Genomic DNA, 27,153 nt, shown 5'->3' with positions numbered 1-27,153 from the left:
AGGCCATAGTCGGGAATTGAACTCATGACCTCAGTGCTGTGAGGCATCAGTGCTAACCACTTAGCCACCGTGCTTCCCGAACTACTTCCAGGTTTGGCTGCTTGGAGCAGCAGTCCTATTGCTTCCTCAGCCAATGGTCTTGGAGCTTTAGCCATGGACCTTTGCTCCTTGGTGCTTTCAGAGGGCAGCGCATTGGCAGGGTTCATTAGAATTCTGCCAGTACTACCAGAAGGGTGTACGTTGCCGCTTTCTGGTCACCATGCGGGGAATCGAGTTGTAGCAGCCCGAATACCGCTGGATTACTTCACTCGCACTCACTCTTCACAGACACATATAAATCCCAAGGCACGTAGCTTAGGTGTTTTAAGCTAAACATGACCCATAGCATGCGGTGTTAGTCACTAACACGACTACCACTACACCGACAAGGACTTACCCGACTTGAGAAGGCGGAAGGTCACGAAGCAATGTTAACAGCGAAGGTTGGAAATCACTATGTGTCAGAATCGCGAGGAATCCAGAAGCCAGCAGACAGAAAGTCATGTGACTTTCTGGGACTATACTATTATTAGGGGTGTTATTGAAGTAATGCATAGAAGCGACGAATGGACAAAGTAGAAGCCTTGCTATAAAATATTGTACATCCGCCGCCTCCCTGCATTGCTCATTTAGCATAATAGCGTAGTCCCAGAAAATCACTTGACTTTCTGTCTGCCGGCTTCGGCATTCCTCGTGATTCTGACATGTAGTGATTTCATACCTTGTCGGGGTACTGCTAGTCGGGGACACGTTCCCAACCCCATAGCATGTGTGGGGGTTGGAGAAGGGGAATCCAGCCACAGTTATGGCAGCAGTAAGTGAGTAAGCCAATGACCGTCGCCTCTCTTCTCCCCTGATCACCTCCTCCCATGCGCGTATCCAAGACTTCGCCCGCGCTGCCCCCCTCCACTGGAACAAGCTCCCTCCCTCTATCAGAACCTGCCCTAATCTGTCCAGTTTCAAACGGGCTCTAAAAACCCACCTTTTTCTTAAAGCCTTCCAGTCTCCCACTTAACTCCCTACCAGATCTTCTGCCTCTTCCCCTTCACTCCCCTTCCCTTATCCTCCTTCTCTCACTCCCTCGTGTCTCTCTGTCTGTATACCCCACCCCTTAGATTGTACGCTCCTTTGAGCAGGGTCATCTCTCCTCCTGTCTTCACCACTTTTAACTCTGCTCTCCAGCTACCTTGCCCTCCTCCTCCCCGTTCCCTCTTGCTCCCTCCTCTCCACTCTGGGGGTTTCCCTGCCCTCCGTGCCCTCTTGGGCTCCGCCGTATACGGGACCTTCCCCTCTCCCCTCCCCCGCCCCTCTAGCTGTGCTTTGAGATATCGAAGTTACTGTGCATTTTGTTTACTGTATCGTGCTGTCTCACCTTTGTATTGTAACTTTGTTTGTCCCTGTACGGCGCTACGGATACCTAGTGGCGCCCTATAAATAAAAATTAATAATAATAATAATAAGTGTGTACTTACTACTTCATATCGGCTTGTTAGTTGTTGAATAAATAAAGTAAAATCTTTTATGAGTTATTTGTCACAAGATTAGATTGATCAGATTAGGAATGATGATGACTGGATGATTAATTATGTTCACATAGAATTTTGTTTAGTTTCCACATGCCTGTATGTCTCACACATACATAGTGATACTCGAGGTAGAATGTGGAAATAGAGTCACCTTTATAACCCCCATCGGAAGAGCAGAAAATCATGCTTCTGGTTTACTACCTTCAGAATATATATCTTATGAACTCTAGCAGAAATGGTTTTACAGTTCAGAGGTAAACGACTCGTTGCTACCCAGCTCTGGTGGTACTAAAAGTCTCAGCAAGCCCTGGCAGCCTTTGACAGACTTGTACTTCTACCACAACCGGAGCCTCTAGGTACCTGAAGTCTGCTTATTACGTGGTGATTTGCAGTCACAGAATTTTATTCAGTATTGGGCATTAGATGCGTTTACCAAATAGAACACAATACAATTCCATAAGTTACAATTGGTACAAGATGACAAAGACGCACCTCATTGTATTTTTGTAATAACATGCAATTGCATATGAACCATTCTACATTTAAAAAGTCATGAATCTCTCTTTACACTGTGTATCAAATTGAACATTAGTCAACACGTGTAATGGAGACAGTTCACTTCACATCATATATATGTAATGCAGCCAGGCAAGAAGTTTTAAACATTTTATAAAATGGTCTTTTAACTGCTACGTCTTAGGAAAACGCTTAATATTTTATAAATGTTAATGTAAATGTTATCTAACGCAACTATTCATAAGTGTTGTGATAAGACTTTAGAATGATGCTAAAGTATTTTCTAAGAAATAACAGCAACCGTCCCCATGGAAAAGAGCTTAGTAATGTTGTTATTTTATCATTGTGTAAAATATATACTCTTTTAGTATAGTGTAAACTGCACTCTTATCCTAATAGTCTGCACTGTTTACTTATAAATCACTGATTTTGTCTAGTTCTATAGATTTCCCAGTTACGGCATCATGCCATGCCGCAGTAATAGTTTGCTAGCTTATAAATCCCATCTCTTTGAAAATGCCTAGTCATAGAATGTGTGTGTGCTAAGAATACAATGTTATTGGTACACCTGTGATTAGTAAGTGATAGCCAAAAAACATTGCTCAAGGCTCTGACACAGCATGAGATTGTAGGACTTATAAAACTAAGTGTTACTGGAATATGGAATTTAATATAAATATTTCCATTAATCACTCTCATTGCTTCTGCACCCTCTTGCGAAACAATTGCTCTTTCTGATCATTTTACCAAAGACATAAACCACCATTTATTTAGATTTGTCCTTATATATTCAGTGATCAGACCCTGCCCACTTGTTTTGTATGACTTTTCTTTAAAAGTATTACATAAAGTAATGCAAAAAAGCGTTTGGATCATGCCAATCAATCCTCCTCGTTCCCCCCTTACATCTTCAACCTCATCTCTGCCTACACACCTCGCAACCCCCTCCGCTCTGTCAGTCCGCCGTCTCACTACTTCACTGATCACCCCTTCCCACTCCCGTCTCCAGGACATTGCCCAGGTTGGTCCCCAACTATGGAGCGATCTTCCACGTTCCATCAGGTTAGCCTCTACTCTCAAAGGCTTCAAGCGTGCCCTTAAGACTCATTTCTTTAGTCAAGTTTATCAGCCCTCCTCCTAACTCCCATGTCCCAGCTTTCTCCCCCAGTTAGCACCACCTATATTTGTGTCTCCCCTTTTCCTTTAGGATGTAAGCTCTCACGAGCATGGCCCTCTTTCCTTGTGTTCTGCTTCTATTATTCCATCACCCTCTGTACCTCTTGGCCTGCTTCCCTAGCCCTGTTTTCTTAAGCTTCGGCCCACTTCTCGCTGATTACTACCATCACTCTTACTCAAATAATTTGATCTGCATTACCATGTTACCTGTATTTTTATTCATTCAGTAAGTCTGGTCCTTGTGGTTTGTTCATCTATCATGTTATGTCATGGATCACTGTTTTCTGTATATGTCATGTACGGCGCTGCGGACCATTTGTGGCGCCTTATAAATTAAAGATAATAATAAATAATAATGCCCTGTGAGCAACTAGTTAGGGACATTAGCAGTTATATATAGTGCTTAAAGAACAGCTCAATTTTTCATCTTTCATATCTGTAGTAGTAGAAGGACAGAGCAAAAAAAAAAAAATATATCCTTTTAGTATTTACATGTCGAAATAAATGAGAAATATAAAAAGACAACACGATCCATCAGCCACAGCACTTTCTTGTTAGCTGTAGTTAGTATTTGTCTACCTCAGGTGAAAGAAAAACTATTATTTGCCCAAGAAATGTGTTTGTGTTTTTGTTTTACTATTGTTGCACCAGCGTACATACCCAATTTAGGAGCTCCCTGCATCGGTACAGGGGGCATGGCCACACCCCTGTGGGCACTAGGCTGACCTTACACCCTCCAAACACCAATGGCAAGTGCATGCAGTACCCGCTCACAGCTGCTCTGCTAGACCCCCTCAACATGGGACTGTATTGCCTAAATTGGGACAGTCCATCATCATCACCAATTATTTATATAGCACCACTGATTCCGCAGCGCTGTACAGAGATCTCATTCACATCAGTCCCTGCCCCATTGGAGCTTTGAGTCTAAATTCCCTAATATAGACACATGCTCACACACAGACAGACAGTGAGAGAGACTAGGGTCAGTTTTGATAGCAGCCAATTAACCTACTAGTATGTTTCTGGAGTGTGGGAGGAAACCGGAGCACCCGGAGGAAACCCACGCAAACACGGGGAGAACATACAAACTCCACACAGATAAGGCCATGGTTGGGAATTGAGCTCATGACCCCAGTGCTGTGAGACAAAAGTGCTAACCACTGGGCCACCGTGCTGCCAATAGTTGGGACAGTTGGGAGATATGTATAACATTCTCTCCTCTGCAATATTATCACTAAGTTCCCTGCAACATGGTTGCATTAGCTGGAGTCTAAATCCTGCATAGAAGATAACACTAAATCTGTGGGAGGGGGCAGCCCTAAGAGGCCTTAGCAGTGCCTGTTACCCTTAGCCTCCAAACTAAATAATATTCCTCCACAGGAGGCCAGGCATCTCTGGATCTTGTAAACTGAAAGTCGCAGGTGCCATGTGGTATTTGCAAATATATATGTTTGGACCTAATATATTGGAAGCCAGTTGTTTTAAAGGGGATTTATCCTTTTAAATGTTCTAAATGGGTGGGCTAATTAAACGTCTACTGTACACTTGATGGAGGCGATAATCTATTTTATACGCCTCGGCAGGTTTCCTGAGAACCACTGCACAACGGGGCGCTATGTTATTTTACACAGGATTCCACTATCTTTTATATAAGGTTTGGAGCTGATTCTGTATTCTGATTGCTGGACTCTTCCCAGCTTCTCCAATTTAATCTCCTCAGGGCCGATCTGCAGGAATATTTCATTCATTGTAGTGTGTTTTAAGTGACCGGGAATTACTCTCCTGGCAGTCATAAAAATGCTAAATGTGTTGTGCAGATGTGAACTGTATATTCCTGTATTATATTATGGATGTTTCATCTTATGTCCTCCTTATTCTGTTTAAGGCTTTATTTGTGGGTTAAAGTGATAGCTGTTTAATAATAGGGCTTATCATTAGTATACTATCTGTTATGTTGTCTATTCATACAATACAGTATGTTCCAATAGTATTGAAAACCAATCATAAACATCGCCACCACATTATGCAGTGCTTTACAGAGAATATTGTGCATCAGTCGCTGCCTCATAGGAGCTTACAGTCTAAATTCCCTACCACACCTACACTCACACACACTTCGTGCCAGCAGACATTTACCCTACAAGTATATTTTTGGACCGTGGGAAAGAAACCAGAGTACCTGGAAGAAACGCGTGTGAAACCAGAGGGAGAACAGACAGACAAACTAACGATTATGCCACCATGTTGTCCTTTTTAATGATAAAGGGAACGTGTCACTTAGCTGTGCTTTGTGAGGTGATTGCTGCATTGAGGAGGGCCTGCGACAAGGCCATATGCAGTGTTTGGGATGTATGTAATGTCTGCTGAGGTAAATTTGATGGAGGAAGAAAACCGCAGAGAAGCTATGTAGGTATTTATCACACACTTTGTAAGAAAATTAGATTATCTTCATTACTAGGGAATGGCCGAGCTATATAATGAAATGGACACCATGGTAAATTATATCGATCTGTGACCAGTAATATCAGAGAGTGACAAAAATAAGGATTTTATATGCTCAATATAGTATTCACACCACTTATGTGCTATACATGTATTTTACTAGTTTGCAGGACCATATAAAGCACTCATGTTATGAGAACCTTAAATCTGTATATTCATAATAATATTTTTGAGTTAAACACATACCAATTCTATTACTCTTCTCTAACATGTTTATAACCTAGAAATATGCGTAAACCAGACGTGCCGGGGCCGCCTCAGTAGCGCGTGAGCTTTCTCCAAAACTTCTCAGACGAAATTGAGTTTGAGATTTCCTGGATCGCCCGATGAAAAGGAAAAATCTCCACAAAGTTAATTAGCATAATAGTTTTAATGGCAGTGAAAAGAAAACATGATTAGTGATAATTACCAAACGGAGAGATTAATGACTTTGAGCACACAATTCTCCTTATGAACTTGGCTTGGAATCCGGTCCAGAAGCGATGATGGATGCTGTTTCGGGTGAATAATAATGGTCAGGCTCTGTGATACAACACAGGGTGTTCCTGCTACATGTTCAGACACCATTTGAGTGCGATGGAATATGGCAATATATAACACTAGACAGGATGGGGGACGTAACTTGAAAGACCAATATGTAGAAATATTTGTGTTCTTTTTCTGTCTGCTCAAAACTTTAATTTATTTTATTTTTTAGTTTCATACCTTCATCTGTTATTTTATAGAATACATTTTTATAAAAATGCCATTTAAAATGCAGCACTTTGAATCAACACTACACCATGTGGATATTAAGAACATGACATGACCATTGAGAATGTCACCTATGGACAGACTTACTCGCCCTTATTGGGGCTCATCAGTTTATGATAGAGGTTTTCTGATTAGTATGAAGAGAGTTTTAGAGCCAGTCCACCTTCAGCATAGGACTCTTTTTCATGTACACTTTCATTGCTCTGTTCTGCCTCGGCCACATTTGTTTAGAAGATAATCATTGAATACATGCTTGAAAGTCCAGCTTCACTTATTAAATTAAATGTCCACTTAAAAATGAAATCTTTGCAGCCTCCTGGTTTAATCGTCCTCTAATAAGTAAATTGGTTGTTGAACAAATTTCTGACAAACCTCAGTCTTCTCCTGTACTGTGCTGTAACAGTGAAAGGACAATATAGCACAGTGTTGGAGCAATTCAATAGTAAATCTCCAATGTAACATTGCTTATAACTTGATCTCTATGTTCTAATTCTCAGGACAGAAGGTAGAAAACAAATTATGTTATTAATTTAAGAGAATGCTCTCTATTTGTTTTTCATCGTACTTATCAACATTGAGTAATTGTATCAGTCAACAATTATATTCATTATGTCACCCTTAATAAAAATACTCCTTTTTTTTTTTTTTTCGTCATTAGAACTGTCCGAACTTGGGATGCTTCCAATGAAAAGAAGCATAAAAGCATCTTTAAACCGAGGTCTGCACAAGGTAAACGTGTGATTCCAACCTGTGCCACCTACAGTAGAGATGGAAAGCTCATAGCTGCAGGATGCCAGGATGGCACCATTCAGATCTGGGACCGAAATATGAGTGTAAGTAGTGAGAAAACATGTGTGCTTGATTGTTTTTGTACTTATTGATGATCAGAGGAAGGGGTTTAACAGCAGTACCCATTGCAGTACCAAATGAACATGTCTAAGTGTTGCCATTCAGTAGTCCATGTTGATCAGCCCAGAATCCACAGTACCCGAAAGCTGGGTGGGTTAATTGGCTGTGGAATCTTTAGGCTGAGTGGCGGGTCCAGTCTGCGGGTGTTGGTAGTGTGTGTGTTCTGCATCCTTTGTCAGGTCACATATTTAACCATTTCTCCCTCCTAACTTGCATAGTGACTGAATACAGACAACTTTCAGGTGTAGATAGCGTATAATACTGTGCTCAATAATGTTTTTGTAGATTGGGAGCTGACTTAATTTTATCTGACCCGTACATTACAATGCCCCTACATCAAAATAGCTGCGCACATACATTAATTAAATGTGGCTGTACTTTGTAAAATTAAACTGCAAATTGAGAAGCATATGAAAAACGAAATGGTTCGTATTTGAAGTATTAGTGTGGTATCATATTTATCTGACTAACTACTTAACAACTGAATTTGGGTCTTCTGTTATGTGAATGCTTGGGGCTTAGTTTTTTTTCTGTAAATTAGAGCAATCACCATTGTGTTTTCCAACTTTGCCACTGGCCATCCTTTTACTTTGTTTACTAGTGCTCTTCACAGTGATTATATAAGGAAACTGTCATACGTCATAGCACCAATTAGTTAGTTTTTCTTCAGTCTTGTTTTCGGACCTTTATAAAAAAAAAACGTGTTTCTGAATAAGAGATCCCATATCTCTAAATGTACAGTATCTATTGTCCAGAATGCTTGTGACTTTAGGTTGTCTGCGTAATTGGAGCACTGTACCTAATATCTATTGATCCCCCCCATGTTTTTCCACACCGCGACTAGCATTCCCACCTCATTAAGTTGTGTAGCAGAGCTCCTCATAGTAACTGGGAAGAACCATTGGGTGATTATATCTGTATATTTGAGTAAATCACTGAAATAATTGAAAAACCACTGCATAATTTACCTAAGGTTTTCGTTAATGAATTTTGGAAAGTTCCATACCTGCATACACTACATATTATGTGTATCCACAAAATTATGTGGACAACCTCCACTTAGTGTGTTTGGCCATTTGATCCACACCTAATGCTAACAAATGCATAAAATCAAATACACAGCTATGCAATCTCCATAGTCAAACAGTAGCAATAGGATGCCACCTTTCCAACAAGTCAGTTCATTAAATTTCTGCACTGCTAGAGCTGTCCGGTGTTATGTCCGTTTCTATCGTCACCAATAAAGATTGTCCAGTTTGGTTCCAACACACAAAAGAGATTTACTAGCAGTAAGCAGAAAAATACATTAAGAATGTAAGTGGATATGACGGGAGTAGATTAGTGGATATTGTCAAGTTTATCTTTAAAGTTAGTAGGACTATTTTGGGTGGTGGAGGGTGTAGTGGGAATATGGGAAAGGAGAAAGAGAGGAGATTGTGATCATAGAGAGAGAAGACTGAGTTGGAGATGTCACAATGGTGAGTGAAGACTAGTTAGAGGGAGTGACCATTGTAGTACGAGAGGCCAGAGTATGTGAGTGTGAGGAGTTTAGAGACATTACTACTGTTGGTGTTGTCAATGGGGATGTTAAAATATCCAGAATAAGTGAGGGGAGGTCCGCAGAGAAAGCAAGGCAGCAAAGTTGTTAAAGAATTGTGAGGAGCAAGAGGGCAGAGTATATGGGAATAGCTTCCTACAGTTGTCTGGTACACAAATGGAAACATGGAGTGGCTTTTATGAACTGAGAAAATGTTAGGTCACATATTTCTATTTTAAAATGATTGTAATCCACGCACAAGTAATCTTTAATAAGTGGATAATATGATAATAAAAGGGTAAAGCATGGCATAGTCATCTGAGAACTGATCAACCCAGAAAGAAATACTGGCACTTTCTCAGTCTGGATTGACAACCCCCCCAAACATGTCCAGACACTGTCGGCTAGTATAGATTGCTGTAACTTGTACAAGGGAGAGATATTATTAATAAGATACAGACGAGTCGTAAGCTTTCGCCAGTCTGCAGTTCTCCATACCAGTCTCATTTCTTCCTGCAATGTTCTTATAATCGTGATGCTTACAGTCAGTATTGTACATTTCAACTTCAAAGAGTGTCTCATTTACTTTGCAATCTGTAACAATATATGATCACTCCTGTGTTCCTCTGGACACACATGTTCTGCAGAACATATCAAAATGCATCAGAGTCTAGGAATATTCCTAAAATGTCATATTGTGCAACATTTTACTTCCAAGGAAGTGAATTTCTGTGATATATTTGAAAATAATTTCACACAGATATTACCTCCTCATAAACCATCTACATGCAACAGTGACCATGAAGCCTGTGATTTAAATATCCTCCTTCAGTTAATGTGCTTGCTGAGGATATATGATCATAATTTAATAAAAGCTATTAGTGTCATGATATAGTGTGAGTTTAAAGAGGTGATGATGAGAGGATAGTTATTATGTTACTGGTGCCATCCAGTATTTTTGATCATTTTCATCCCGATGAGCAGAGTAATCGTTGGGGCCAACTCCTTCCTCAAATCTGTTTTTCATCCTCTTGAGATTCTCAGCTCAGTGTATATACATCACTATATATTGCTTTTTGCCCTGTGCATGGTTCTAGCACTATCAGTGCACATTGAAGACCACATTATTGTTTTCAGAGTGTTCTTGCATGTGCTACGTATTCCAGCTCGCGTCAGTGAATACTCCCTGCTCTTCCACCCAGTGCTGCTTTTTACAGATCTCCTCTGTTTTGCTGCTCTCAGCATATAAAATTTGAATAAGAGACTATGCCAGTCAGGGCCGGTGCTAGTATGTCCGGCGCCCCCCTGCAAAAAATAATTTCGCACCCTCCTTTTTATAAATTATTTGTTTATTCAATAAGGCTTTTTCTTTTAATACAAATAATATAATACACTTTACTAAAGAGAGTAATACAAATAAATACATTAAACAGCAAAATTGAATTGCTATATGAATAATATAAATGAAGAACATGTATTCTTTGTAATAAGATTTAAACTTTTTGGCAGATTAGTTTGGTTGTGCCCCCTCCTTCATCACACTGTGCCCCCTCTTCATTGCACTGTGCCCCCTTTTGATCTCACTGTGCCCCTTCATCATCACAATGTGCACCTTTATCACATTGTGCCCTCTCCTCCATCACACTGTACCCTCTCCTCATACCACTGCTGCCGCCTTCTCATCTACACTGCTGCCTCCCTCCTTCATCAACGTTGCTGTCCCCTTCCTTCTTGAACATTACTGTCCCCCTCCTTCTTGAACATAACTCTCCCCCTCCTTCTTGAACATTACTGTCCCCCTCCTTTTTCCACATACTATCCCCCCTCCATTTTCCTCATTACTATCCCCCCTCCTTTTTCCTCATTACTTTCCCCCCTCCTTTTTTAACATTGCTGTCCCCCTCCTTTTTCCCCACATACTGTCCCCCTCTATTATTTATTTACCTTTCTATGACCTTAAATACCCCGTAAGCGCCCTACCGCCTGCCATCTCCCCCTGTAAGCTCCCCACTGCTTGCCGTCTCCCCCATAAGCTCCCCACCGCCTGCTGTCTCCCCCGTAAGCTCCCCACGGCCTGCCATCTCCCCCGTAAGCTCCCACCACCTGCCATCTCCCCCCGTAAGCTCCCACTGCCTGCCATCTCCCCCGTAAGCACCCCACCGCCTGCCATGTCCCCCCGTAAGCTCCCCACCACTTGCCATCTCCCTCCGTAAGCTCCCACCGCCTTCCATCTCCCCCTGTAAGCTCCCCACCACCTGCCATCTCCCCTGTAAGCTCCCCACCACCTGCCATCTCCCCCCGTAAGCTCCCCACCGCCTGCCATCTCCCCCCGTAAGCTCCCCAGCGCCTCCTATCTCCCCCCGTAAGCTCCCCAGCGCCTCCCATCTCCCCCTGTAAGCTCCCCACCGCCTACCATCCCCCGTAAGTGGGGATGGCAGGCGGTGGGGAGCACCCCTCAGTCTTGGCCCCCCCTGCTTGCTTACCCCACTTACCGCCGGCCCTGATGCCAGTTGTACATGATTCATATATTGTGCTTTGCTGCAACTACTCATAGGAGCTGAGGTGCTAATATCGTACCCCAGTTATGGAGTTCAGGAAAGTTATTGGCTTGTTAAAGCCACATTTCAACTTGGTGATCGTTTAACCTGACCCTTTGTGTAAAATGTCTATTTTATCTCAAGAAAACATTATTTATTAACTGCAGTTAAATATATGTTCTGTATTTAGTAAACAACTTTATGCTAAAACCTTTAAATTGATGTTAAAGCATGAGCTTATCTTTACAGTTAGAAGTATTCTATGTTCTGTACTGCTCGACTATTATCTGTATAATAGACGAGCATTGGATGATCAGTCTTTAAAATGTGTGTTTTATAATACTTGAGTTTTGGTTAAAAAAAATAAATGGAATATTGGAATATACAGCAATATAAGACTTACATATTCTGAAGAGGAACAGTTATTGCTTTCACACCCTGCTGTCATCTGGACGATGTGTTTATTCTGTGATTAATTGGCTGTGATGTTGGTTTAATTGGTTGGGATGTTGCGTTGACCAATAGGATACCAGCGATTGGAACAAAGGTAAAAGTACTTATTGTGGAGGATCAGACTTTTTATGGATTTGTGTGCATAACGTGGATCCATACTACAACTCATCCCGCTGTAAGATTACAAAAAAAAAAATTGTTGCTTGTTTTGGAATTAAAGGTTTCACTATGCTGCTACTTGTAGTTCCAGCACGGCTAGAGAAACTCACGTGGCCTAACACTACTGTACAGTACCTGTGTGGTCTCCATTTACTTGTTGGGAAGTTCTGTGACTCTATACACTGAAAGGTATACTGTCCAGATACAAACTAAGCACTGGGTTATTTCATTGCCCCCTGAGACACCAAGATCTTTTCCAATACATTTTTATTACTGTATGACTTTTATTTAGCATTCGCGTACATGTATCGGTCAACCAGTTATATAGTGTTGATTCATTTTGTGCATTGTTGTAACGCACCAGACCCCTGCGTCTGCAGTCATCGGTGTTGATATCGCAATCTGTGAAATAATGAAGCCAACAATTAAAAGCTCTTCAAAAACTCCCTAACCACAGTGAAACAAGCTTTCCAGGCTGTAATTCGGTGTTACACACCACCAAATATAATTATTACAAAGTACCAAGCATATCACAGTGTAGGGTGTATTGTGGACTGAACCAGTATTCATAAGAATGTAGACTATTAATGCATTATAAACTAGTGCCTTACGAATATTAGTTATGAAGTGTATCGGAGATGTCCCTGTTTTCTGGTGTATTCAGGGCCTGATCAGCCAATAGGCTGACCAGCCTGCAGCCTGGGGCGCTGGAGCTAGGGGGGCACAGCGTCGCCGAGATGTTTTCTTTTCTTTTTCTAAATGTGGCATCCGGAGTCATCGGGACCACCCCTTGTCTAAAGTAGCGGTCCCGACTGTCACTATCACATGACAGGCAGTCTGGCAGCCATCGCTGCCTGTCAGTGTGGCCGCGGGCGCTTCTTACTCTGGTCACGTGAGATCAGGACTTCCACACCTCACGTGACCAAAGTAAGAAGCGCCCACGGCCGTACTGACAGGCAGCTAGCAGTGATCGCTGCCAGACTGCCTGTCATACACAGCGCTGAAGAGAGGACTCCACAGCAGGTAAGTCCATTCTAATGTCTCGGGGGGAGGGGCGGCAGATTGGCAGGTGAGGTGTCTAAAGGGGGTAGGAGAGGTGGCTGAATGGGGCAGGTGAGGTGGCTGAAGGGGGCAGGTGAGCAGGCTGAATGGGGCAGGTGAGCAGGCTGAAGGGGGCAGGTAAGGTGGCTGGAGGGGGGGGGGGCTCTACTGCTGAAATAGCCTAGGGCGGATGGAACCCTTAATCGGGCCCTGGGTTTATTGGTGCATTGCTACAAATGCTTCTGCTGAATCATTCATTGTTGTGAATGTGTTGAGGCAGTGGTTGGCAACAGGGGTCTGTGAGCCTCCACCATCTGAGTGCATGTGGGCTATTTTGGAGCAAATGGGAGATCTGAGGGCATGTAGTGTAATTTTGGAGCAATTGAGGGCCATATGGAGGATTTTCTGGGATGAGTGCATGGGGGAGAAATGCCATTTTGGCCCTTGAAGTATATAGATTTGCCTATCTTTGTTTTAAGGCCACACAATGTCTGTATATAGCTACACTAGTGGTCAACGTTATTGGCACCCCTGAAGTTTAAGTACATTATGTACAATATCTCCTGGAAAAAAAGGAATGTAGTGAAACAGGTTCGGTCTATAGATATGTTTGGCACAGAACAGCTAAGAAAAAAACAATAACAATTTTAAAAAGCAATAGTAGGAAAAAATATAACACAATTATTGGCACTTTTAAGTAATTCAAACAAATTATTTAAAAAAAGAGCTAGATTAGACTCAAGTGTGATAAATTGTTAGCGCTCACATGATTTGAATTAACCAATTAATTATAGTTTTAATGTTTAAAAAGGCCACATTTTATTCCCTGTTACTTTGTCACAATGGTGAAGACAAGAGACCTGTCTGAGAGAAGTTCCATTGTCACCAAACACATGACCTCTAAAGGTTCCAAGGCCATCTCCAAAGACCTTGGCATCCCAGTTTCAACAGTGCACAATGTTATTAAGAAGTTTACTACTCATGGAACTGTGAAGAACCTCCCTGGATGTTGGGGAAAGAGGAAAATTCATCAGAGAAGTCTTCAAAGCTTTGTACAAACTGTAAAAAACACCACGGGAAACATCTAAAGAGCATGATGAGGAACCTGCAACAATCTGCAGTGATTGTTTTAACCATACCATACGCCGCACACTAAACCAAGAAGGGCTTTACTGGTGGTCCTTATCTGAATCCAATTGAAAATATTTGGAAAGAGCTGAATCCTACCATTGGGAAAAGGAATCCCACAAACATTCATGAGCTTCACCAATTTGCAATGGAAGAGTGGAAGAAACTACCAGCAGACAGGTGCAAGAAGCTTATAGATGAAACATTTGGAGGCCGTTATTGTTGCCAAAGGGTCTGCAACCAAATATAAAGGAAGGGGGCCTTCAGTACTGTACAGGTCATATTTTATATTTTGTGTTTGATATTTCTACATGTATTTTTGAAAAGGAAAATTTTATCAAAATATTCTGCTGACACGAAGTTGGTAAATTTCCATTTCTTTCTGAACATATTTTACAAGTTATACAAAAAAATTCAAGGGTGCCAATAATGTTGATCAGAACCGTATACACTAAACCAGTTTAGCCACATGTAGATAAATGACTCTACAGTACAGTAGTAAAAAGTTTCTTTCTGTTTTCCTTTTTTTTATGTTGACAAATATACTATATACATTTACTGCTCATCTATGTGTCATCATACAGGCTACTGATAGATCTGATATTATTTGACTGCTCGTCCCATTTCGTTGGCCTTTCTGTTAGGAAAATTATTTTCCAGCAATGATTCAAGGCTTCTTCAGCAGAAGTGGGACATGCTCAGCTATGTTCCACTGTCTGCACAGTGTCAGGATGCCCCCTATAAGCTGCCATCAGCAGATTTTATTTTATTTTCATGGTATTTCCCACTTTAAAGAAGCTGTGATATATTATTCAAGCTTATGAGACCAAACCTTAGTATTTAAGCAATTCTAAACAAAATTGTTAATGTTGAGTGTTGAAGAGATAGCAGGACCACCAGTAGCTCATTCTATCTACATGAAAAGTACAATCCCAGCTAAATTATGGGGAAAAACTTCAGGCTACCAGCTAGTTTCTCTTTTCTCATTGTTACCATAACCATGTGTAGTTCTCTGTGGGGAATAAATATTTAAACAAATGCGTTATCAGTTTAATGGACTAGTTAAGTCATTTTAGGTAATGTTCTTTCTTGCAGGCATTTTTGGATATTTATACATAAAGGAGGTTGTCATTGTTCTTACAAATCTTTTGATGTTTTCAGTTTGTGAAGTTTTGTTTTTAAGAGTTACCAGGTTAATAGATTTATTGCATTAGACTGCAAAATTTTAAGGCTGAATCAACACGTGATGACCATATCTTCATATGTCCATATTGCAGACAAGTACTTTGAGATTATCTAATCTTTTACAATATTAAAATTGAAATATTAAAATATACACGTGTATATATATATATATTATAAAATTTATATTAGAGATGAGTAGTTTGGAGAAAGTCGACAGATTTGAGATTTGGGGTTCCGAGTAGATACAAAACACAACTCGATTCTTCGTGCCAAAATCGGGTCTGAAAATGAGGCAAAATGTTATTTCAAGGAAATATGGATCCAAAACGCATGTTATACAGGAAGTGCGTCATTGTACTTTCGGTTAATGCTTTCCAAGATGGAGTGTATATTTGATAGTGGAGGTGTGTTATTGCATCTCCTTGGTACATGTCTTGGACATACTTGCCAACTTATGGCAAGTATGATCCGGGGGCAGATGGGCGTGCTCCAAAAATTGCATAATTTTAGCCCCTGCCCTGTGACGTAATGACGCAAACATGTCATTTTACAGCGGGGGGCGTGGCCAAATTCCACGATTCCCAGTGAATCGCGGCATTTAATTCTGCCCACTTCACTAGCAAGTGGGCAGATGCGGGAAACTGTCATACTCTTCTGGGAGTCCGGGAGACCCACCCAGAATTCGGGAGACTCCCGGACATTCTGGGAGAGTTGGCAAGTATGGTCTTAGGTTCTGATGAGGCAGGTGTCCCAGTGACTCATCTAGGAATCGCTGTGTTTAGTTGTTATAGTGAAAACCTGTTTGTGTATTTCCGGCTTTGCCACTTCTGGTTATGCGTTTCAGGGTGGAATGCATATTGTTTGTAGTTCCTCATAGAGAATACAAGGGAGCCATTGCCTCATATATTTTGCAGTGATATGTAGACTACCATGAGCTGCAGCTGCAGACAATCTGGGATTGCATAAGAAGTCCGGTAACTACATGATTTTTTAATATCTGTCTTTTCTGTTGTCCTATTTGGTTGTCTTGACAATGATCCAAATGTAGGACGTCGACTTATAATATGAGATATGGAATTGAATTTAAACAAATGAAAACAGAAATGATGATTGTATCATTTAGTAAGCTGCCATGTATTTTTGCCGCTACTCTGTCACTAATTTTAGCCAGCTAGCTTGCTGTAGACTTTGGCCAAAATAAGTGAAAATTTGGACAGTTGTAAAGGGATTGTTAGAAAACAGACTGTAAACGAATGTAAATGTTATAAATAGTAATATAGGAGCAAAATCTGCTCAAATCAGATAATTTTACCTTTTTTTCACAATTTTTAATTAAATCCGTATCCAAAACCAAAGCACAGGGGTCAGCGCACATCTCCGAGATATCATTGGCTCTGAGAAGGTGCAGTAAGATAATTCTAGTGTGATACGTGGGAACATTGGGCTCTTAGTTCTAGAACTGAAAGCCCAAAAGAGGCTTCACTGCAGGGCCCCTGGCCCCTGTGCATGTTCAAGAACTGAAAACCCAAACAGGGCCTTCAGAGCAGGTCCTGCGATTGAGTGTTACATCCTTGACCTGTAGCACATTGTAATATCATCTTCACCACCATTTATTTATATAGCGCCACCACTTCCGCAGAGAATATTTGTCATTCTCATCACTTCCCTGTCACATTGGAGCTTACAGTGTAAATTCCCTAACACACGCACACGTACTCGCGCGCACACGTACTCGCGCGCACACGTACTCGCACACATACACAACCTACAAGTATGTTTTTGAAGTGTGGGAGGAAACCAGAGCACCTAGAGGAAACCCACACAAACATGCGTAGAACATACAAACTGCACACAGATAAAGCGTTGTTCGGGAATCGAAACCCAAGGCAGAAGTGCTAACCACTGAGCCACTGTGCTCCCCCAATATCACTAAACTATGTTTATTGTGAGTCTTTTATGGAGATTCACTACACTGGGCTACTAAAGGTTTAACGACTCACATTACAGAGGACATAATCATACTAATAGGAGACTCAGATTAGCATGACTTTTATGAAAACTACAATTGAAGATAATCAGCGACAGGTGTTGTAACAAATTGCAAGCAATAAAATTGTAACAGTCATTTTGTACAGCTGTTACTGTGGATAATAAAGCTGCTTACTATTATTATAATCATTTATTTATAAGGATCTGCAGCGCCGTACAATGGTGGGCTGAACAAGCAATTACAGAACTGTAAAACTGTAAACAAGCAGCAACAAGTTATTTAGTAAGGCTAAATAACTACATAATATACACTGAACAAACAGTAACGAGTTTCATCATAGGGGAGGGGGGGGCAGTACAGAGGAGGGATGGCGACAAAACAGGGGGCATGCTAGCCTGATGCGAGCCTGTGACCAGGAGCATGGACGCAATGAGCAGAGCTAGAGACGCTGAGGGCGGAGACTTAGAGACCAGGCAAAAGGTGCTTGTAATGGGTGTGTATTTAGATTGTAAGCTCCAATGGAGCAGGGACTGATGAGAACGAGTTCTCTGTACAGCCCTGCGGAATTAGTGGCGCTATGTAAATAAATAGATGATGATGATGGTGTGGAGGTGACCAGGAAATTATGGGCAGCAAAACATAAGACATCTACAAAGAGGGTAACACTGAGTGAGTGGGCAGTAGGGGATGATTGAGGAGGAAAGCTGGTAGGAGCTGTTACTGTGGGTAGCAGTACCTTTATTTTGAGTCACAAGTGTCTCCCCTGGATTAAAATAAATAAATAAAAAAATGAAACAAACAAATAATAAAACAATATTGTTGGAATATTTTTTTAAAAAAATGTAAACATTTATTTCACGTGTGCCTTGTTGCATAGCACGAAATTTAGAAATAAAAAATGTATTGCTTTTATTCCTTGACCCCATAGTGGTATGGTACACACAGCTGGTTTCTTATAAATGTGGCCATGTGCATGTCTTTGGACACCATGGGCCAATTCTGTTCCCCATTTTCACACATGATAATGCTTCAAACGCGATAAAATTTTAGCTTCAGGCTATTTTATTAGTCAAATTTTGCGTAGTTTTTTTTCTCCATTGAAAGTGTAGGGCGAGAATAAAAATTCCTACTTATTTTTGCTCAATATGTTGGATCCCGTGGAATGAATTACTTTCGCTACTCTACACTCTGGTGGTGAAAACTCATGGAGAGTGGAAAGGACTGCCCCAAGCAGCTATCATGGAGAGTGGAAAGGACTGCCCCAAGCAGCTATCATGGAGAGTGGAAAGGACTGCCCCAAGCAGCTATCATGGAGAGTGGAAAGGACTGCCCCAAGCAGCTATCATGGAGAGTGGAAAGGACTGCCCCAAGCAGCTATCATGGAGAGTGGAAAGGACTGCCCCAAGCAGCTATCATGGAGAGTGGAAAGGACTGCCCCAAGCAGCTATCATGGAGAGTGGAAAGGACTGCCCTAAGCAGCTATCATGGAGAGTGGAAAGGACTGCCCCAAGCAGCTATCATGGAGAGTGGAAAGGACTGCCCCAAGCAGCTATCATGGAGAGTGGAAAGGACTGCCCCAAGCAGCTATCATGAGAGAGGAAAGGACTGCCCTAAGCAGCTATCATGAGAGAGGAAAGGACAGCCCCAAGCAGCTATCATGGAGAGAGGAAAGGACAGCCCCAAGCAGCTATCATGGAGAGTGGAAAGGACTGCCCTAAGCAGCTATCATGGAGAGTGGAAAGGACTGCCCCAAGCAGCTATCATGAGAGAGGAAAAGACTGCCCTAAGCAGCTATCATGGAGAGTGGAAAGGACTGCCCCAAGCAGCTATAATAGAGAGTGGAAAGGACTGCCTCAAGCAGCTATCATGGAGAGTAGAAAGGACTGCCCCAAGCAGCTATCATGGAGAGAGGAAAGGACAGCCCCAAGCAGCTATCATGGAGAGTGGAAAGGACTGCCCTAAGCAGCTATCATGGAGAGTGGAAAGGACTGCCCCAAGCAGCTATCATGGAGAGTGGAAAGGACTGCCCCAAGCAGCTATCATGAGAGAGGAAAGGACTGCCCTAAGCAGCTATCATGGAGAGTGGAAAGAACTGCCCCAAGCAGCTATAATAGAGAGTGGAAAGGACTGCCTCAAGCAGCTATCATGGAGAGAGGAAAGGACAGCCCCAAGCAGCTATCATGGAGAATGGAAACGACTGCCCCAAGCAGCTATCATGGAGAGTGGAAAGGACTACCCCAAGCAGCTATCATGGAGAGTGGAAAGGACTGCCCCAAGCAGCTATCATGGAGAGTGGAAAGGACTGCCCCAAGCAGCTTTCATGGAGAGTGGAAAGGACTTCCCCAGGCAGCTATCATGGAGAGAGGAAAGGACAGCCCCAAGCAGCTATCATGGAGAATGGAAACGACTGCCCCAAGTAGCTTTCATGGAGAGTGGAAAGGACTGCCCCAAGCAGCTATCATGAAGAGTGGAAAGGACTGCCCCTAGCAGCTATCATGGAGAGTGGAAAGGACTGCCTCAAGCAGCTATCATGTAGAGTGGAAAGGACTGCCCCAAGCAGCTATCATGGAGAGTGGAAAGGACTGCCCCAAGCAGCTATCATGGAAAGTGGAAAGAACTGCCCCAAGCAGTTATCATGGAGAGTAGAAAGGACTGCCCCTAGCAGGGGCGGATCTAGATAATTGGTGTACCGGGGGCGATTTAAGGGGGCGCTTTAGGCCCCGCCCATTTCTGCCTTCTGAGGCTGCCGGCGGCTGCACACTATGTGCAGGTCCGCTCGGCAGTGACAGTGTGCTGCCCGAATGCTCTGATTGTGTTTAAAACACAATCAGAGCAGCCGGGCAGCACACTGTCACTGCCCCAAGCAGCTATCCTGGAAAGTGGAAAGGACTGCCCCAAGCAGCTACTCTGCATCGAGAACAGAAGGTGAAAAACAACACTCTGCAGTCACCAAATGCAAAACTGAAAGAAAACTGAAAAATAGATTTACAATTAAAGCTTGGTCAAGTTATCTGTGCAAGATCCAAAACATCAAATCACATTGTTTGAGTGTGGTCTTAGGCAGATTTTGTTCTAATTTTTTCATCTCCTGATTGAGAGTGTGTACCCTTTTTTTTTTGAAGTAGGGAGTGGGGTTAGAACATACAGTAGTCAATCAGATCACCATAATGTTCACAGCAGTGCAGAGTATTTAATTCCTAGGATTGTGTAAACTGCCTCTATATAAATTAATGTTGATGATGAAGGAAAAAGTGAAGGTGTTGCCCATAGCAACACATAAGATTATAGCTATCATGGATGTAAGCTTTCATGAGCAGGGCCCTCTTTCCTTGTGTGCTCCTTCTACTATTCCATCACCCTCTGTACCCCTTGGCCTGCTTCCCTAGCCCTGTTTTCCCTGTTTTCTAAGCTTTGGCCTTCTTCTCGCTGATTTCTACCATCCCTTTTACTATCTGTCCCAGAAATAATCTGATTTGCTTTACCCTGTCACTTGTGTTTGTATACATTTTGTTCTTTCTGTTGTGTCTTGGTTCTCTGTTTTCTGTATATGTAATGTACGGCGCTGCGGACCCTTTGTGGCACCTTATAAGTCAAAGATAATAATAATAATGTTCTAGAATGTACTAGATATATTATAGCTAGAAACTGATTGGTTGTTATGGGCAACACCTCCACTTTTCCTTTTTAGAAGTTTTAGTAAATCTACCCCTGAATGTTTTATAGTGACAGGATCAGGGTCGCTTAGCTGCACCGAGCACTCTAGAGAGAAGAGCCAATGCATTGTGTCACCATAAATATACTGTCTCAGAATAAAACCTAATTCTGCCAGACCTTTGGCAGAACAGTTAAAAGAGAGATCATGCCTCCTAAATATTTACTTTAAAATGACTTGTATCTTCCCAGAGGCCTCAGAGCAGTGTTCATTAGACTCTGATTGGCTGTTAGAGGTCACTGTCTCGAGGGACCAGACAGCACAAGTGGAGTTTATTTGTTGGTGAATTGTACAGCACTGTATACTTGTCAATAGGTGATCTGGCTACTGGATAAATGGTACCGGCTCGTTTTCTGGTCCAATGGAGCTGTATAACTGTGGTCACTGTGGGCTACGTAAAATGCTGGTCATTGGCAATATAACATGTTTGCTGGTAGGGGTAGTGAGATGAAAAGGAGATAGGCTGTTAGGAAAATGAGTGGGTCCTAATACAAATTTCCGCCCTATTAAATTGCTCGGTATGAGAACTGTCTCTTTAAATCTCTACGAGTACTTGACTGGGGCCTCATTGTCATAGAAACAATATTTTTTTGTTGTACAAACAGTTACTTTATTACATTGCATATTATTGATTTGTTTTTCTTTGTTTTGCTTTTTTTATGAGAAAATTATTGAAGGGCCAATGACCTTTCCCTTCGTTTTCTAAACAATTCCTAAACACTTTACTAGTCACTCACAGTACATTCTACTATATTAAATAGAACAAAGATTTAATGTAATGAAACACTTCTAATACACTGCCAAAGAAAATGACGAATGTTGTAAATATACCATTCTTTGTGCTATGGGATCCAGGCGCATCCAGAAGTGTCCCAGCCTTGTCTTTAGCTGCTGGTCCCATTCGGGGCAAGCACTGTATTGCTAAACCTGTCGTGTTGATTTGGATATCACTGGTGTGTGAGTGTATATATAGAATGCTGACACAATATATAGCTAGACTGTTACGACAATCCTGGCTTCCGTCCAGACCTACAAATCTATTTTCCTTCTCCACCTCTGCCGATTACCATGTATTTATGGTTTGCTCTGAGAGCCCGTTTCATACTTGTTTTACTTTGAGCTTGTCAGGTAGAAAGATTCATACTTTCCTGCAAAATACACCAGTACAGTTAAAGCAAGAAAAATGTATTTCATTGATTTATAAAACGGCTCCATAAATGCAGTGATAGAATCACAAATACATGTATCAACTTAACTACTGATGTGTGAAACTGAAAATTGTCAAAGATTAATTTAAAAGTCTGATTTTATATTGTTATTTTATTTTAGCTTTAGATTTATTTTTAAATAAAATCCATTCTGTTGTATGTGTCCACACCCACTTGTGTTCATACTTGTAGTAAACAATATGTAGGTAGGACAATTAGAAAATTGAGTGTCAGAATAACAGAACATCAAAGGAACATCAGAATGAAATCAGAAACCCATAGTGTCCCAGAACATTTCCTTGAATCTCACAACCATGATCCATCCAAGTTGAAGTTCATGGGGATCTGTTAGGGTAATAAGTCGTGGTGGCGGGGGGGATGACTTCATAAACAAAATATTGCAAGAGGAAACTAAGTGGATTTTTAACCTCAAGACCCTTTCGCCCAATGGCATGAACATCGTTTTTGATCTTAATGCATGCTTTTCTCTAACTTATGTCTGTTTAAAATTGAACAAAGAAACAGCTGTGAGACTATAACCATTTATGTTATATCACTTATCACCGATATATAACCACTTTCTGTTGTATGTACGTCCTGCAGATACATTTTCATTGACATATAAGTAAATATCAATATGTGACTAAAAGTATTTACCACTATTATTGGGCTACTGAAATACGGCTACCAAATGTGAAGGATCAACATTGATCCTTCTCTCTATTGTGGCTGTCCAATGCCTGTGCAGAATGCAAATTAGATTGAGTGAAGCCCTCTGACTTCATTGAACCAATCCCAGGAACACATCCCTTTTAAAAGGAACTTGATGAATTACACTTCATTCATAGTAATTTTATTACTTGACATTCCCTGAGGAAGCCCTTTCGGGTGAAACTACTCCACTAGAGCAGTAACAGTCAGTTGACATCTACACACACTCCCTTCACGAGTGCGCTCGTTTGTCGGGTAAAGAAAACAACTGGAAGCCGGCGAAAACCTTGAGTCCTACTGTGCATGTACGAACACTGAACGGGACCTGGAGAAACCTGTACGCCACTGCATCTGGCCCAAGTAGCCCCCCGTTTTAGGGGAGGTGAGGAGTATCTTCGAGTTCCCTGGAAGTCATTGGTATGATGGACAGAGGTCCCCAGAGCTGTGTCTAGTCCAGTGTTGGCTAACCAGTGACACTCCAGGTGTTGTGAAACTACAAGCCCCAGCATACCCTTCCAGCAATAAGGTTAGCCAACACTGGTCTAGTCGGACCAACAGAATTGTCAGTGGAATTCTATTTAGATTGAGCCGTACACTCAGCACTCTCATTGTGGAATATTTAAGACCGGGCCTTTTCTACCTTTTGTTTTCATGTCTGATATGATTTTGTCTACTTTGTATATCCCTGTATTATGTATGTCCTATTTTCCCTACAATATGACAATGTGTAGCACAGTGGTGTACCGTGGCACCTTACAAAGCTACGATAATAGTAATTTCACCAATCCGATATTTTCTTAGTATTGTTGCATATCCAGTATATTCCTGGCATCTTCACCTATCCAATGTATCTTATATCCGCTCTTGGTTACACTTGGTCACGTTTGATATCTGCACGGATGATCGCCACCAACATTCGGATAGCAGCAAAGACCATTCCTCCTTACGGGGTCCCTAGTGAACACCTACATCACGTTACACTATAGGTAGCTGCATATCAACAATCTGTATACTGCATTTCAGCAGCATGGTTGTCACTCATTTATTTACTCATTTACTCATAAAAATGTTTTGATGCCTTAGAAAATACATTCCATGATTCAAGAAACTTACTTGGATGGAGTATATAAATTGCTGTGTGAATGTCAGAACACACCACATATAATATTTGGAAATATTTTAAATACCTACTCATCTACTCAATGTCATTTTTGGCCCTATCCCAAGTATAATGGTTATTATTGGGGAAATAAGCATGCCATTCCTAGATATAGCTCCTTTCTAAAAATAAAGCTTCATTTCGTAATTTTGTATTTTTACCAAATGGTTTAACTTAGGACTAAACTCATAGGCTTGTTCAATCATCAAATTGGTTTCTGGCATCCCTTTTGTATTGTGCAACAAAAGAGTGTAAAACCGGTGCTGTTCTGGTTTCAAGCATATATAGAGGGGGAGCCCACTAATAACTGGTTTATCCAGTGATTGGAAAGCATTAAATTAATTCAGTGCATTGCTTTACCATGACGCATGCTGCACTAAGATCCTGTGCAGAGTAAAATCTTTTTATTTGATTTAACAAATAAAATTTGTTTTTGTTTCCCAATTGCAATTTATAGAGATGAAGACGTGTATGTGTATATATGTGTGTGTGTATATATATATATATATATGTAGATATATATATATATATATGATCTGCGTCTCTCATCCACCCTCATTACATCCTCCGATTCCCGGTTACAGGACTTTATTCGAGCTGCACCCACGCTATGGAATGCCCTCCCTCGCACAATAAGACTCTCCTCTGGTCTACAAACTTTCAAGCTTTCTCTGAAAACCTACCTCTTCAGACAAGCTTATAATATTCCTCAACCACCCTCTTAACCTCACTCCCTTAGCCTATTACCGCCTGTTACACAATTTCACACAAGACAACTACCCCCTGACCAACATTGTTGTGTGACAGGATCATTTAGCCTATAAGTCACTTTTACCTTTGCAGCCTGGCTGGGCCAAAATGCAAAATGTAGACTTAACCTCATGTGTCAACTCCCATTGTCCCATAGATTGTAAGCTTGCGAGCAGGGCCTTCGCACCTCTTTGTCTGTTTTACCCAGTTTGTTTATTAGTTCATTATGTCTGTCCCCAATTGTAAAGCGCTACGGATTATGTTGGTGCTAAATAAATAAATGATGATGATGATGATATATACCGATCAGCCAGAACATTAAAACCACCTGCCTAATTTTGTGTAAGCGCCCTCTTGCCGCCAAAACAGCTCTGACCCGTCGAGGCATGACTTATAAAGGTGTCCTGTGGTATTTGGCACAAAGACGTTAGCAGCAGATCCTTTAAGTTCTGTAATTTGCGAGGTGGGGCCTCCATGGCTCTGATTTGTTTTCCTGCACATGGCACAGATGTTCTATCATATTGAGATCTGGAGACTTTGGAGGCCAAGTCAGCACCTTGAACTCTTTGTTATGTTCCTCAAACCATTCCTGAACAATTTTTGCAGTGTGGCAGGGCGAATTATCCTGCTCAAATAGGCCACTGCCATCAGGGAATACTATTGCAACGAAGGTGTACTTGGTCTGCAACAATGTTTAGGTAGGCGATACGTGTCATAGTAACATCCACATGAATGCCAGCACCCGAGGTTTCCCAGAAGAACGTTGCCCGAACTATCACACTGCCTTCACCGGCTGCTTTCTTCCCATAGTGCATCTTGTCCGTCCAAATTATGTAAAAGAAAATGTGATTTATCAGACCGGGCCACTTTGTTCTATTGCTCCATGGTCAAGTTCTGCTCATTGTAGGTGCTTTCGGCGGTGTACAGGAGTCAGCATCGACACTCTGACTGGTCTGCGGCTATGCAGCAAGCCACGATGCACTGTGTGTTCTGATTCCTTTCCATCATAACCAGCATTAACATTTTCAGCCATTTGTGCTCCAGTAGCTCTTCTGTGGGATTGGACCAGTTGGGCTAGCCTCTGTTCCCCTCCTGCATCAGTAAGCCTTTGACGCCCAAGACCCTGTCGCTGGTTCACCTGTTGTCCTTCCTTGGACCACTTTTGGTAGGTTCACTGCATACCGGGAATACCCCACAAGAGCCATCACAATTTGGCCCTGTCAAAGTCACTCAGATCCTTACGCTTGCCCATTTTTCCTGCTTCCAACACATCAACTTCAAGAACTGACTGTTCACTTGCTGCCTAATATAACATTTGACAGGTGCCATTGTAACGAGATAATCAATGTTATTCACTTAACTTCTCAGTGGTTTTCATGTTGTGGCTGATCCGTGTATATATATATATATATATAAAATATTTTTATTTAATTTTTAAGGTAATAAAGGGGCACTTGGTTCAATTAGTTACTTCTAATTGGCTTGTGTGCAGGTGTTTAATTGTGTCAAAATAGCACTGTTTTTGTGTTTCATTCTATCACACTTTTTGGCACAATATATATTTATTTTGAAGAATTAGACATTCACAGCAAGCAGACTAATAAGTGGAAAGTTAGATCGTCGATACAAATATAAGTTGCATGTAGTGTTTATAGCATACTTGCCAACTCTCCCGCATTGTCCGGGAGACTCCCGCATTTTGCGAGAGTCTCCCGGACGAGTGTGGCAATCTCCCTGATAGGAAGGGAGAAAAATTTAGTTTAAACGCCGCGATTCACCCGGAATCGCGGCGTTTAGCCCCGCCCCCACTGTAAAATGACGCGATTTGCGTCATTCCGTCACGGGGGCGGGGCCAAAATGACGCGATTTCGCAGCCCTGCCCCCTGCACGCCCACGTCCCAGCCGGCATCTCCCGGAAAAAAATAAATAAATGTTGGCAAGTATGGTTTATAGTAGAAGAGGTGTCTGCTATGTACATATTCAGTGCATCAATAAGGCTTTGGTGGTCACAAGGGCATAGGCAAAAAGTGCTTTTTTCTACATTATCGGCACAGTATAGTAAAGATACAGGGTGCTAGTCTGTGCAGATTTAGTATTTAAGTCTATGATATAATTTCGTATATTTTTTATCAAGGGTGGAATACTATTGAAATTTTAAA

The 27,153-nt window shown here is 41.7% G+C and overlaps 1 protein-coding gene across 2 annotated transcripts in view; it reads left to right on the top strand.

Annotated features, from left to right (window-relative positions):
* The window catches only part of WDR70 (WD repeat domain 70), a 213,030-nt gene that overhangs the window by 94,803 nt on the left and 91,074 nt on the right, over positions 1–27,153 (top strand). For both annotated transcript variants that reach the window (XM_075184230.1, XM_075184229.1), the window contains one exon: positions 7,174–7,348. In XM_075184230.1, the coding sequence (XP_075040331.1) occupies positions 7,174–7,348 (175 nt within the window). The remainder of the gene's footprint in view (positions 1–7,173; positions 7,349–27,153) is intronic.

The sequence above is a fragment of the Mixophyes fleayi genome, chromosome 1 (assembly GCF_038048845.1).
Source record: "Mixophyes fleayi isolate aMixFle1 chromosome 1, aMixFle1.hap1, whole genome shotgun sequence".
Lineage (NCBI taxonomy): Eukaryota > Metazoa > Chordata > Amphibia > Anura > Limnodynastidae > Mixophyes > Mixophyes fleayi.
This window is presented reverse-complemented; position numbering and strand designations above follow the sequence as displayed.